This window comes from Macaca nemestrina, chromosome 10, assembly GCF_043159975.1.
Source record: "Macaca nemestrina isolate mMacNem1 chromosome 10, mMacNem.hap1, whole genome shotgun sequence".
Lineage (NCBI taxonomy): Eukaryota > Metazoa > Chordata > Mammalia > Primates > Cercopithecidae > Macaca > Macaca nemestrina.
In genome coordinates this window covers 90,005,540-90,018,618 of record NC_092134.1, presented here as the reverse complement: position 1 = coordinate 90,018,618, position 13,079 = coordinate 90,005,540, and the positions used below count along the sequence as shown (strand labels likewise).

Sequence of the window (13,079 nt, the reverse complement as noted above, 5' to 3'; positions counted from 1 at the left end):
TCACACAGAAGAGAATAGATTTATAGCTTTGTTTGGTGAAGACTCATTTAAGTGATCTTCTATAGTGATGAAAGTGTCAAGTCTATGGGTTCCATTATTCCAAGTAGAAGATAAGTAACTTTAAAGAGATAGATCTTTCTTGTTTTGTGAAGACTTACACCATCTCTCTTAGGTATATAGATGTTCAGCTAGCAATGCCAATTTTGTTTTGACAAATTTTTTGAAAAACTGTCTCACTCAAGTGTAGAAAAGTTTGGTCACCTGAGAAGATCTGACCTGCAAGGAGGCCGTAAGGACACTTTTACAACTAGAGCATTCCTGGACAATATTTTGGAGAAACTGGAGTCTCGGAGTGGGATAGGCTGTACCTTTGGACTTCCTGCGTGAAAAGGTTTGAACACTGCAACTTGGGGACTGCAGAAGAAGGGTTTTTACAGTGCCTGAGAGGCAGAGTTAGAGTTACAAACTCCTAAGTCCACAGATGCTAGACAGATATATTACCTGAGGAATAGGCACTGGAGGGTTTGCCTCATCTTAAAGGGACAGTTGCTTCATGGCTCCCATTCATGACATGGATTTTTGCCATGAATAAATATTTTGTCTAGAATTGCCAGACTTTCTGATTTTTCAAGACAACTGAGAAATCCAAATTTTCATACAAAAACTTTTTAAATGAAGCCAACAAATTTAAGATTTTATTAAAACACTGTAAGGATTGCACAAAACAAATCTAGCGGGGTGGATTTAGTTCAGAGTGGTTTGCATACAATCTCCAGTATAAAGGACACACAACTAGAATGTAAGCTCCTGGAGGGAAGGACCTTGTCTTAAATACCCATGATAATATCTGATACCATAGCAGGTGTTTAACATGGAGTTTCAGTTCACATGTAAGTATTTTTATGTATGACATATTGACACGTCTAAGCTGTTCACTGGTAGGAGACTTGCAGAAGAGTGCTTGTCAGAAGAAAGCCTCTGGTTTCAATTTTCAGAGCCCACAGGAGCCTACATTTTGTTTACTTACTTGGGATCTTGGATTCAGGTTCAAGTTTCCTCCCTCAACCAGAGTTTCCTTCTCACCCCATCTCTGTTCTTACCTTATTAACTTCATTCATACTCTCCCCACAGTTGTGGGAGGTGATGGATTACAGGGTTTTTGGATGACAAATTAGGGAGCCTGGAGAGGGGGAAGTCACATGCATTGGGTGAACCCCTTCCTTAGCTTTCACTGGATTCTAAACTACAGTTTGAAAGTATTTCTCAAATGCTATTCCAACTAAGTAGCCCATGCTTGTAAGTCTGAACATCAAGTGTTACTTGACCATCTAGAAAAAGCAGAAAAAGTGAGCAGCAGAAAAAGTGAGCAGCAGAAAAAGGTGAGCAGGGAAATACCTGGCCAACATTTTACATGGGATCTGTGAACATTCCCACTCATATACTGTTATATGCTGTCCAAAGGAGGCTAAGCTTGCACAAGCCATAATTAAGAATTTTGTTTTCCGGCTTGTTGGAAGTGGACTTCTCCTTGAATATACGACTACTGATAAAATTCTCAAATACATTTCCCATTAAATAGGAAGTAAGAATGACTGTAAAGATCACTGCTCATTTAAAAATTTAACTTTATTGAGAATTTCCTGTTAGAACAGGATATAATAAAACAAAAAGGAGAAATCCATTAACTCAAGGTATGGAGGTATGGTTATGTCTCTTATCATCTCAGAAGTCTGTCCTTGGCCTTTTTTTTTTTTTTTTTTTTTTTTTTTTTTTTTTTTTTTTTGATACAGAGTCTTGCTCTTTCGTCAGGCTGGAGCGCAGTAGTGTGATCTTGGCTCACTGCAAATTCCGACTCCCGGGTTCAAGTAATTCTTCTGCCTCAGCCTCCCGAGTAGCTTGGGGTATAGGCGCACGCCACTATGCCCAGCTAATTTTTGTATTTTTAGTAGAGACAGGGTTTCACCATGTTGGCCAGATGATCTCGATCTCTTGACCTCGTGATCGACCTGCTTCAGCCTCCCAAAGTGCTGGGACTACAGGCGTGAGCCACTGTGCCCTGCCCAGCCTTTTTTTTAAAAAAAACCCATTACACTATGCACTCCCCTTAAGTCATATTCTTCACTATTTTGGCTTCAATCATTATCTGTACACTCATGACAAATATTTCAGCCTCCATGCCATAGACCAAACACTTACTAGATCACTCTTGATGCATCACCTGTTCACATGGCTCAGTTTTGTTCATTCTTCGGAATACAGTTTATTAGTACTTTCTCTGAAGGAAACTTATCTGACCTTCTAAGACCAGTTGCATTTTGCCCTTTATTTGCTCCCATCAGAGAATTTATCCCATCCTGTGTTTATTTAATCAGTCAATAATTGAGTACAAGGTGCTTGGAATGTAAAAATAAGTAAATATAGGCAAATTCTGAGCATGTAGTACATGCTCAATAAATATGTTAACTCCAGGCTAACATCAATATCCAAATGGGTGCTTGATAATGAGTGAGTCCCAACAGAATTCTACAATTCTGCTCTAGGACAGTGTTCAAAGAAGTGTGATCTGGCCAGGCGTGGTGGCTCATGCCTGTAATCCCAGCACTTTTGGAGGCTGAGGCAGGTGGATCACTTGAGGCCAGGAGTTCAAGACCAGCCTGGCCAACATGGAGATACCTTGTCTCTACTAAATATTACAAAAATTAACTGGCTGGGGTGGCACATGCCTGTAATCCTAGCTACCTGGGAGGCTCAGGCAGGAGAATCGCTTGAACCAGGGCGGCGGAGGTTGCAGTGAGCCGAGATCGCACCATTGCACTCTAGCCTGGGTGACAAAGCAAAATTAAAAAAAAAAAAAGTGTGATATATAGACTACCTTGTGAGCTCAACCCCAGATCTACTGAATCGGAATTTCTGTTGGTGAAATATGAAGACATGTGTTTTTAGAAGCTCCTCCAAATGGTGTTTAATTACCCTGATATTTGAGAGTCATTTGTTTAAGCCAAGATAATGGCAATGTCAGGCATTTGATTTGAATCATGAACTTAGCCAACAGCAGGAAATCCAGATGGTTCAGTTACCTCACAAATGTTGAGAAGGATGTCACCAGAGTCCCAACTATGTGTGCTGCAGATTCATGGCAGAGTGCAATATCAAACAATTAAATGACAAGCTGTGATGAACTATAGAAATGGTCCCTAACTTCATATACAAATAAAGAAGCAGAGTAACTTCATTTATGAGCCTGTGCTCTCTGCCACTCTGCAATGCTTATTCAATAGAGCTGTTTTCCTTATGGAAATCTAAAAGTTTCGCTTTCTAGAATGCTAACCATTTGATAAATAGTATTACACAATTACAAATTTCTTCCAGAAACATGGTAATGGTTAGTGATGTCCTAAATGACCCTGAAAGATAACTTGATACCTATTCTCCAAGACTCGATATTCTGGAGTCCTATGACGTTACTCACTCTTTAAAGGCCTGAGAAGATAGAAGAGTAGGTTAAAATGAGATCAAATGTCCAGTAGTGTCAGAGGCATTTGAACCAGAGCAACTCCATGTTGAATAGGGGCTGGATAGAATGAGGCTGAGACCTACTGGGCTGCATTCCCAGATGGTTAAGGCATTCTAAGTCACGGGATAAGATAGGAGGTCAGCACAAGATACAGGTCATAAAAAATCTTGCTGATAAAACAGGCTGCAGTAAAGAAGCCAGCTGAAACCCACCAAAACCAAGATGGCCATGAGAGTGACCTCTGGTTGTCCTCACTGCCACATTCCCACCAGTACATGACAGTTTACAAATGCCATGGCACTATCACGAAGTTACCCTATATGATCTAAAAAGGGAGGCAGGAATAATCCACCCTTTGTTTACCTTATAATCAAGAAATAACCATAAAAATGGGCCACTAGCAGCTCTTGGGGCTGCTTTGTCTATGGAGTAGCCATTCTTTTATTCCTTTACTTTCTTAATAAACTTGCTTTCACTTAAAAAAAAAAAAAAAAAGGATAACAAGCTGTGGCAGCACTCATTAATAGTATCTACTGAGGTTATACAATAGTCCAGGCTCTAGACTGAATGATTTATACAATCTATGTGCACTTAAACTTCACAACAACTCCATAACATTACATTTTTATTATCCCCAAATAACAGATAAGAAAACTGAGGCACGGAATCATTCACTAAACTACCAAAGGACTATACAATTAGCAAGGTAGAGTTTATATAAATCCAGGCAATCTGCCTCCAGCTACAATCAGGGAGAACTTTCCACTTGTAGAGTAAGTTCTGCCAGACAAAGTAAAAACCAACAAAGGAGGAGACTATCCCAGAACAGTAGAATCTCCTGGCCGTGCTTCCATTAGTGGACAGTGACTCGTTGAAGCTCAACTTTCAGAACTGAGAAGGGTGGACGAGCATGAAAAGTGTCTGGCTTATTGAAACCTCACATGGCTTCCCATAGTGGGCCCTCTTTGGAGACGTCACCCTTTTCACTGCCCAACACTGGTTCTCAATGACCTCAGTGTGGCTGGTATCCAAAAGCTGGCTCCTCCAGGGTCCTTACCACAAAAGAGTTCCCTGAAGCAGAAAATCAGCTCCCCATCAAAGGAAGATTGTTTGCAGCCTTTTGCTGTTGAGGTGCTTCATCCAGCTTCGATATCAGCAACACAGGTCAAGACCAGCTCTCCTCTGTGAGAAACTCACATATTCTTGCCACGCCAAAAAGTGAGAGTGAGGGCATTGTGCTGCTGTGAGCCTCACATCTCTCTCCAATTCTTCCCTCCCCTGTTCAGGTAGTGCAGACTCAATTCAGCAAAACTGCTGATAAGCTGATTTCCAACTGGGGAACAAGATTCCCATCTCCCTTTGCTGCATCCTTAACCTTGTGTAAGTGATTATCTTAAAACAACCCTCCTTGATACTGAGGATTGAAAACAACTCCCTCCCTCTCGCCTCTCTGCATGGACACTACTATCTCCAAAAGACTGATGATGACCCTTCTTTCACTTGGGCTTGAGGAAGAAGGGGTGAAAGTGGTTGTTGGTGACAGGGTTAGCTATGTAATTAATTAAGATCTGCAGGAAGATAGCTAACCTAACTTCTGGAAGCTCCTTCAATGTAGAATATAGGAGCTTAGACACTTTTGTTTCATATCTTAGAAACTTTTGTTTCAGTTTTTTACCTTAGCAGAAATTTGAGGAAAACAGGAGAAATATCACTTGACTTTCTGTTACAAGAGTTTATCTTGTAAAAAAAAATAATAATAAAAAAAAAAAACCTTTCCATCTTATCCCATTCTTCATCAATCCATAGGAGTCTGGAACTTTGTGGTGACAAAGTAAACTGTACAGTCAGTATTTTATTCTCATCTGTATTTTCGCTTTATTTCCCAAGTATCAATCCAACTATGATGATAGACAAGTGTTACTGGAGAAAAGTTGAACCAAATCTATTACTGCCACGGAATATCTCTAATTCAAAGTTTCTGTGATTTTAAGTAATTGGCCACTTGCTTGGATTATCTTCACTCTCATTGAACATCAGGGAGAAAGAAAGCTCAAATAAAATCAGGTCAGAATAAATGAAATCCAAGATGGATTGTTATGGACATTTAGATCCCTCTTCAAGGAGGAAGGGCTTATTTCCCATCTGCTGGGAATATGGCCTGAAAATAGCCCTCACTTATCAGCCTTCTTTAGCTGGAATGTCATGGCTCTAGAAAATTGCCTCCCCCAAAGTTTCATCTCCTTCCAAGGTCAGTTCATATCCAGTAATTAATTTACATGGAGTATAAAGTCCAGCCCCAGCCACAATTCAAAATAATTGGAATGACCCTCTTAGATCCAGAGCTCCCCACGTGTTGGCTAAGACCTTCACTGGGATCACATCACAGCTCCACTTCTTCCTATGCCCAATCTTGCTTCCATCACATCCCTTCCTCTGTGTCGGTCCCAAGAATACTTCCTAATAAACATTCCACATGGGTTCCTGGGGTACCTGAGATATAGGCAGAGATCAGAATCACAGCATTTCACCAGTTTCATTGTTCGGTTTTTTTAATTTAAATTATGGAGAAAATATTATTTAAGGAAATATTTCATTATGTAAGATAACATTATAATTTTAGAAGTTAATTTTAGAGTCTGAAGAATATTTGGTTTAGATTTAAACAGTCTCACAGAGAATTATGGAAAGTGGAAGAATGATAGTATTCTATATGATTTCTATAATTTATTGTTTTTATGAAAATATTTCTGCAATTTTTAAAAACAATATATTACATAGATGTATTCAATCAAATAAATTAGGGGATTATTTACTGGCATGAAAACCAGAAGAGCACCTAATGCTTGCTCAGAAGAGAGAACCAATATGGTAAAGAGAGTTGCAGCGTTCTGCTAAGGCCAAGATCCTACACAAAACCCTAAGAAGATCGCTATCTACCTACTCAATGTCTCTTTTATGAATGTTTTTCCACAGTCCAGCTCTTTGGTAGATGGCAGACTTTACACAGAAGAGGAGTCTGGCACTAAACAAGTTCTATGTTCCTTCAAAAGTTCTCTACTTTACAACGTTTCTCCTCCAGTGACGGGTTCTGCTTTCTTTCTGTTCCAAGTGCAGAGTCATGAAATTCAACCTCTATTTTGCTGCAATGTGGACAACTCAATATACCATGCCGTAATGAGCATTTTGAATATAATTGATTTTCAAGAACATGAACTCTACTTAGTCCCTTTTAAATATTTTTCTCTAATTTGATCAAACACACAGAAAACCTTACAGATATATTGGAATAACTTCTTTTTCTAGTAGCATTTTGCAGGAGTTATCTAGGGAGTAAAACATGCTGTATCAACCCTTCTCTATCCATCAGAAGTTTTCATTAATTCTGACCAAATAGATCAAATAAAGCTATTTCAGTGGCATGATGAAAGAGTAATTCTAATTAAAGGCATTGGAATAACAATATATAGATTGAACCTTCAGAGGCTACATTAGAAATCTGGCCTTATACCATAGAGCAATTTTGCCCAATATCCCAAGAAAAGGAAGGAATTTGCCTAGCTTACCTATTTATTTCCAATCATTTGTAGTGTTTAAAATAGACTCATAATTATCCATACTTTTGAATTTATTTTTAATCAGAGTTATAGGAAAAACTGTTAATTAAGCAACTGAAAAATAATTTTCTGAAATAGCTCAAGTATGTTCTTGGATCCTGGAGGTTTGCATGGCCTTGATCATGGCATTTTCTTCAGGCAGTGCCTAGAAATATTTTCTTTGAAGGGAATTGAACCCAACTGTCTAGTAATTGTGTTTAAATTAATTTATTTATTTTTGGAATCAGTTTTCCACATTTTAAAAAATTCATAGCTCCCACAAACACACAAATAACTTCATGCAATGTGAAATTTTGGTTGTAATACATGTGTTAAAATGCAAAATAGTCTTACCCTTAAGATTTTGATTTTATCAATTTAATATTAATTTTAATTTTAATGCTAATTGTGCACTTTTTAATGAAAATGGTTTTATTAAAATATGTTATGAACAGATATGATCTTATACTTTGCTTTTAGAGCAGTAAAGTCATGGTTTTATTAAAGTATGGTGAGTATATTGAACTCACTTGCACTATTTGCATACTTGTAATATTTGTGGATTATTAATTTCAAAAGAAATCAAATAGTTGGTTATGCAACTTAAAAGATAGATAATAACAAAGCAATAACAAAATGGAATCCACAATGGAGTTAAGTTTACCAAGTGATTTTACTTATATTGGATACACCATCCCTTAAAAGAGAAAAGAACTAATGTGTCAAGTAGAAAACATGCATTTCATTACATAGTAGCTCTCTGAACATGGGTAACTTACCTAAATTCTAAACTTCAGCTTCTTTAAATAGGGGTGATAATTCATAATGTGATTGTAAGAATAACTGAGGTAACATAAGTAAAATGCTATGGCACATATAAAGTCCCTCGCACATAGGTAGGATTCAAAAAATCATAACAATCATTAATATTTGCCATCAATGCATCTGCATTTCTATTTCTATCACTAGCTATGAGTCCTGGGCAAGTCATCAAGATCCTCTGACTTACATTTTCCTTGTGAGTAATATAGGGCATTAATAGGACTTGAATGGTCTTCTGTACAGAGTTGTTTTGAGGATTAAATGAGATAGTATATGTGAAGGTGAAATGTCCATCATTATAGTCCTAACTTTTCGGATGAGGAAACTAAAGGCTAATAGTTGAAAGCAAACTATTCAAGGTCATGTTACCAGCAAGTAGCTGAGCCAGGGTTTAAAAACCAAACCTTCAATTCCTGAACCCACGACTTATTTCATCTTATCACACAGCTGCTTCCAGTAAAGTTTTTAAGAACTTCCTTTGCATAGTCCAGGATTAGTCCCAGGGCATGAGATAGGATTAAGTTTTTAAAAGAAGCAAAAGAACCTCAGCTGCTAGGGTGAAAGGTCATGGGAGTGGAGAACTATAAAACCAACCACACTATTTCTAATCATAGGCCTCCCTGACTACTGAATTCAGTAGTATTGCTGAAGTCAGTCTTTGACTTTTCCTTCATCATCCACAGCTATTTTTCCAAGTCTCACTCTTTCTTCCCTTAAAATATTTCCATTGTACACATTTTTCTCCCCATTTTCACTGCTAACACTCCAGCACAGCCTTTATTGCTCTATGCCTGGTACAGCAAATAAGCTTAGGCTGTTATCTCCTCCCTCTACCAATTACCCTCAACAATACTGCTAGATGGCTCTCCCAGAGATATCAATTTTCAGATTTACGATGCCTGGGATTATCCAGTGGTGTGCTGGACCTGGCTCTCACCAGCTGGAGAAAGTGGATTGTGTGCATGTCTTCTCAAACACTGCCTTCAACAAAGTCATGTTGATAACTTTAAATTGTCCATTGTGGGTGCATTTATACCATAGACATCAGCAAACACTATGACTCAGGGCATATTTTCCCCCAGGGGGCTTATTGTTAAACATTTGACAGCACCGATTACATCTGACATAGTCACTACTTACAGGTACAATACACAGCGTCTGACACACAGTAGTACTCAATATACATTTGCTCAATAAATTACAGATGTTCGCCCCCTCACAAATCTGTATGTCTTGTCTGCACAATTCATAGTCCAACTCTACTACCTAGCTTTCTAGACCTGCCTCATTTGGTCCTTCACTAGGAAGTCAATGTTTTTATTCTTCTATAAGGCTGAGTTCTGGGCCGGGCACCATGGTTCACACCTGTAATTCCAGCACTTTGGGAAGCTGAGGTGGGCAGATCACTTGATGCCAGGAGTTCAAGACCACCCTAGCCAACATGGTGAGACCCTGTCTCTCAGGTGCAGTAGCACATGCCTGTAATCCAGCTACTTGGGAGTCTGAGGCACATGAATCGCTTGAACCCTAGAGGCAGACATTGCAATGAACCAATATGGCACCACTGCACTCCAGCCTGGGTGACAGAGCAAGACTCTCATTTAAAAAATTAAAAATAAGACTGAATTCCACTTAAGCTTCTGGGGCCACCACTGGTGCTGGCATGGTCTATGACTAATCCCTCCTCTAGGCCTCAGTTCCTTTTCTTTCTCCCACCTAGAAAGCTCTCTCCTTCTCCTTATGCAAATCCTGCTAGTTCTTTATAGTCCAGATCAGATTTCACATCTTCCCTGAAAATTCCATCATTCTAAGATCTTCTCATCTCTATGTAGTTAGTCCATTTATTTAGCATTTCATTACTTTGTACTGTTTCATTCCCATTAGTTTTATTTCTGTAGCTATATCACTAACTCCTTAAAAGCAGCATCCACTTTGTTTTTCTTATTTGTATTTCCACAAGTCAGGTAATATACATTAAGACTGAAGAAGTCCATCTGGCCCAGTTGTTCCCAAACACTTTTTCTTGGTCTGATCCAAAACATTCTTCTCAGATAAATTCCGCACTGCTCTTTTTGAGGCACGTAATGCCCACACACCTCCAACCCTCAAGCTTACCGTGCTCAGTATAAGGGGAACCCTTGAGCTTCCTAAGCACAGGCTGCTCTAGTGAGTCATCCAAACTGCAGCCAAAAGTATGACACAATCATTGCTTGGACTTTCAGTTTAGTTTTCCCAGAATATTCCAAATGAAATAAAATAGGTTTTATTTTCTACTTTTGGCCAACACTTCTATGTATTGCAAACGGTATTTTCTATGTTAAACTGTGAAAAAATAACATAGTATAGGAAACAGTTGGATGAATAAGCTCTACTTTGTGATATATAATCAAATATAGATTTCCAAATTGATAATTGTTCAAGGAAATAATTATTTATGGAAATGGTATAAAAGAAGCCTTTATATTATAAATGTATGCATTTTAATATTTTTGCTCTGTGAATGCATATGTGCATATGTATGCATGAATGTCTTATCTCAATAAGTACATCTATATTCTGCAATTCAGTCCCTCTACCTTTTTTGCTAGTAAAAATGACCTTCATTTTATTAAGTAATGGTGACAGTTGAATACAGTTCATTTAAAAGCTTTATCTGCAACACTAAAAAGTTGGCAATTTGATGATTTTTATTCTACTCCAGCCTCATCAAAACCTTAAATATGTGTGTGTATATATATATCATATATATATCTTATATATATCATATATATCTTATATATATCATATATATATCTTTTATATATATCATATATATATCTTATATATATATATCTGTTTATGTGTATGCATACATATATGTATATTTGCCTTAGTTCATTTGGCTGCTATAACAAAATTATCAGAGACTGAGTAATTTATAAAAATATAAATTCATTGCTTACAGTTCTAGAGGCTGGGAAGTCCAATATCAAGGCACTAGCACACTCAGTGTTTGGTGAGGGCTTGCTCTGTACTTCAAAGATGGCACCTATTATTGCATCCTCACATGGCATCAGCAGAGAATGCTATGAACTCACATGGCAGGAGGGGCCAGGAAACTGTTTTTAAGTTTCTTTTATAAGGGGACTAATCCCATTCATGAATGTGGAGACCTCATTACTTAATTATTTCCAAATAGGCTCCACCTCTTAATACCACCACAACAAGAACTAGGTTTTAACGTAAATTTTGGAAGAATTAGACCTAAGCAATATGTATAAGTATATATGTATGTGCAGTAAAGAGTTAACTTGGACTTGGGCTATTCAAATCCTGTGCATTCCAACCGTCTTCAAGGCTGACCTTCACTGGCTCCTAAGAGATAACCCATAAGGTCTTGGAATATCCTACCTAATAAACATGTTATTTTATACCTGAGCCTTGGGCCATACCGGAAGTGTTTCTGCTAACAATGTGATGTATGGTGAATGCCTGTTTTTGTTCACCTGGGACCTAGGACCATTTTCTGTCAGTTTGACCTCTGCGAGGGACTAGAGACTGAGTAGCTAAGGTCAGTCACAACAGCACCTCATGCCTACATGACTGATCCCCAAGACTGATCCCAAAAATGCTGGAGTGCGTTTTTCTGGTTGGCCACACATGCTGTCACAACTTGCTACTGAGAGAATGAAGCACTGTCTGCTGTTTCTACAACTTCACTTGAAGAAGATATCTGAAACCATGTGCTTATCCCTAGATTTCACCCTCTGTGTGTTTTTCCTTTGCTGGTTTTAATCTGTATCTTTTCTGCTGTAATAATCCGCAACCATGGGTATAACAGCTTTCTGAGTTCTGTGAAACCTTCCAGTGAAGCATCAAATCTTGATGGGGACCCCCAGTACAACATATATGGGTATATGTGATTCACTGGTTGTCAAACTCAAAACCTTGATAACCACTGACCTCAGTTCATCCTCCTTTATTTCCACCTCCAGCATACCCCAACTCTACCCTGCCTCACCCACATCCCTATCTCCTGCCTCCTTTTCTCCATTTATAAATGAAGAAACATAGGCCCGGGGAGGTGAAGTAACTTTCAATATAATATAATATTTAACATACTGTAATATAATTGTTTTGTCATCACAAAAATCCCAGAGGTAGGAACTAAAATCTTTATTTATAAGTGAGAACTCCAAAGGCTTGAGAAAGATACTTGTCAGAGGTCATCAGCTAGTTAAGGTAGGGAGTTGGGATTTAAGTCCAGATATTCTGACTCTAGACCCCAGCTCCTAACCTCTGTATTCTAGTGTCTCAATGAATTAAAGAATTAATGAATTAATCACTGCTATTAACCCTATCAAACCTTCTATTCACTTTCTTGGGATTACTAGCACACATTGTCTACAGTGAAGCAGCCATTCATCACTAATGACTTAGACCAAAGAATACTGACTTACATAGCAGAGCCAATGCACTCAGCCATATAGGTAGTTTGTGCCATTTGCCATGTGTGCTCTATGAGTGGCACCTCCTAGAGGTATTCAGTGCAGTGGCCTAACACTAAGCCTAATTGCTGGACAGTTAGGCAATCAGAGAAGTAAAAAGCCTAATTCAGGAGGAATACAAGGTTTATAATTGGGACTATTCATCTATCTGCAAAAAAGATTCCCTTTGAAGTACAATGATCACATGCTTATGTTTTTAGTTTGCTAAGAAATTCAGGATACAAGGATGGATCAGATACTTTTTCTGCACTTATATTTCTTAATATTTAATTAAGGAGAGAGGCCAGTGGTTCACTCACAAATTATAATTTGAAGAACTCACTATAAAGACTGAAATTCACCAGGTCATCATTTTTTTTTCTTACAACAATGCAGTTAACTCATCACCACATAATGAGAAGCAGAATAACTAGGCAGAATAATTAAGAACACAGATCGGAGAGCTTGAATCCCAGCTTCTTGTCAGAAGTTTTGTGAATTTGGCCATGTTACTCAACCTCTCAATGCCTACATTTCTTCATATGTAAAATGTGAATGATAACAATGGTATCTATCTTCTCTGGGTATTAGGAGCTCAAAATGAACTAATATTTGCAAATATTTAGCACAAAGTCTAGCACATGGTAAATGCTGCATAAGTATATATTAAGTAAGTATTCTGCT

At 38.1% G+C, this 13,079-nt stretch overlaps 1 protein-coding gene across 2 annotated transcripts in view; it reads right to left on the bottom strand.

The window, feature by feature from the left end:
* LOC105470107 (pseudouridine synthase 7 like) overlaps positions 1 to 13,079 on the bottom strand; it is a 131,071-nt gene that overhangs the window by 20,333 nt on the left and 97,659 nt on the right. Inside the window, exon 11 of one of the 2 annotated variants that reach the window (XM_071071838.1) lies at positions 5,501 to 6,004. The exons of the other annotated variant lie outside the window; for it this stretch is intronic. Within the exon in view, the coding sequence (XP_070927939.1) occupies positions 5,890 to 6,004 (115 nt within the window). The 3' untranslated portion in view covers positions 5,501 to 5,889. Of the gene's footprint in view, positions 1 to 5,500; positions 6,005 to 13,079 lie in introns of those variants that run through there. 2 annotated transcript variants of the gene reach the window in all.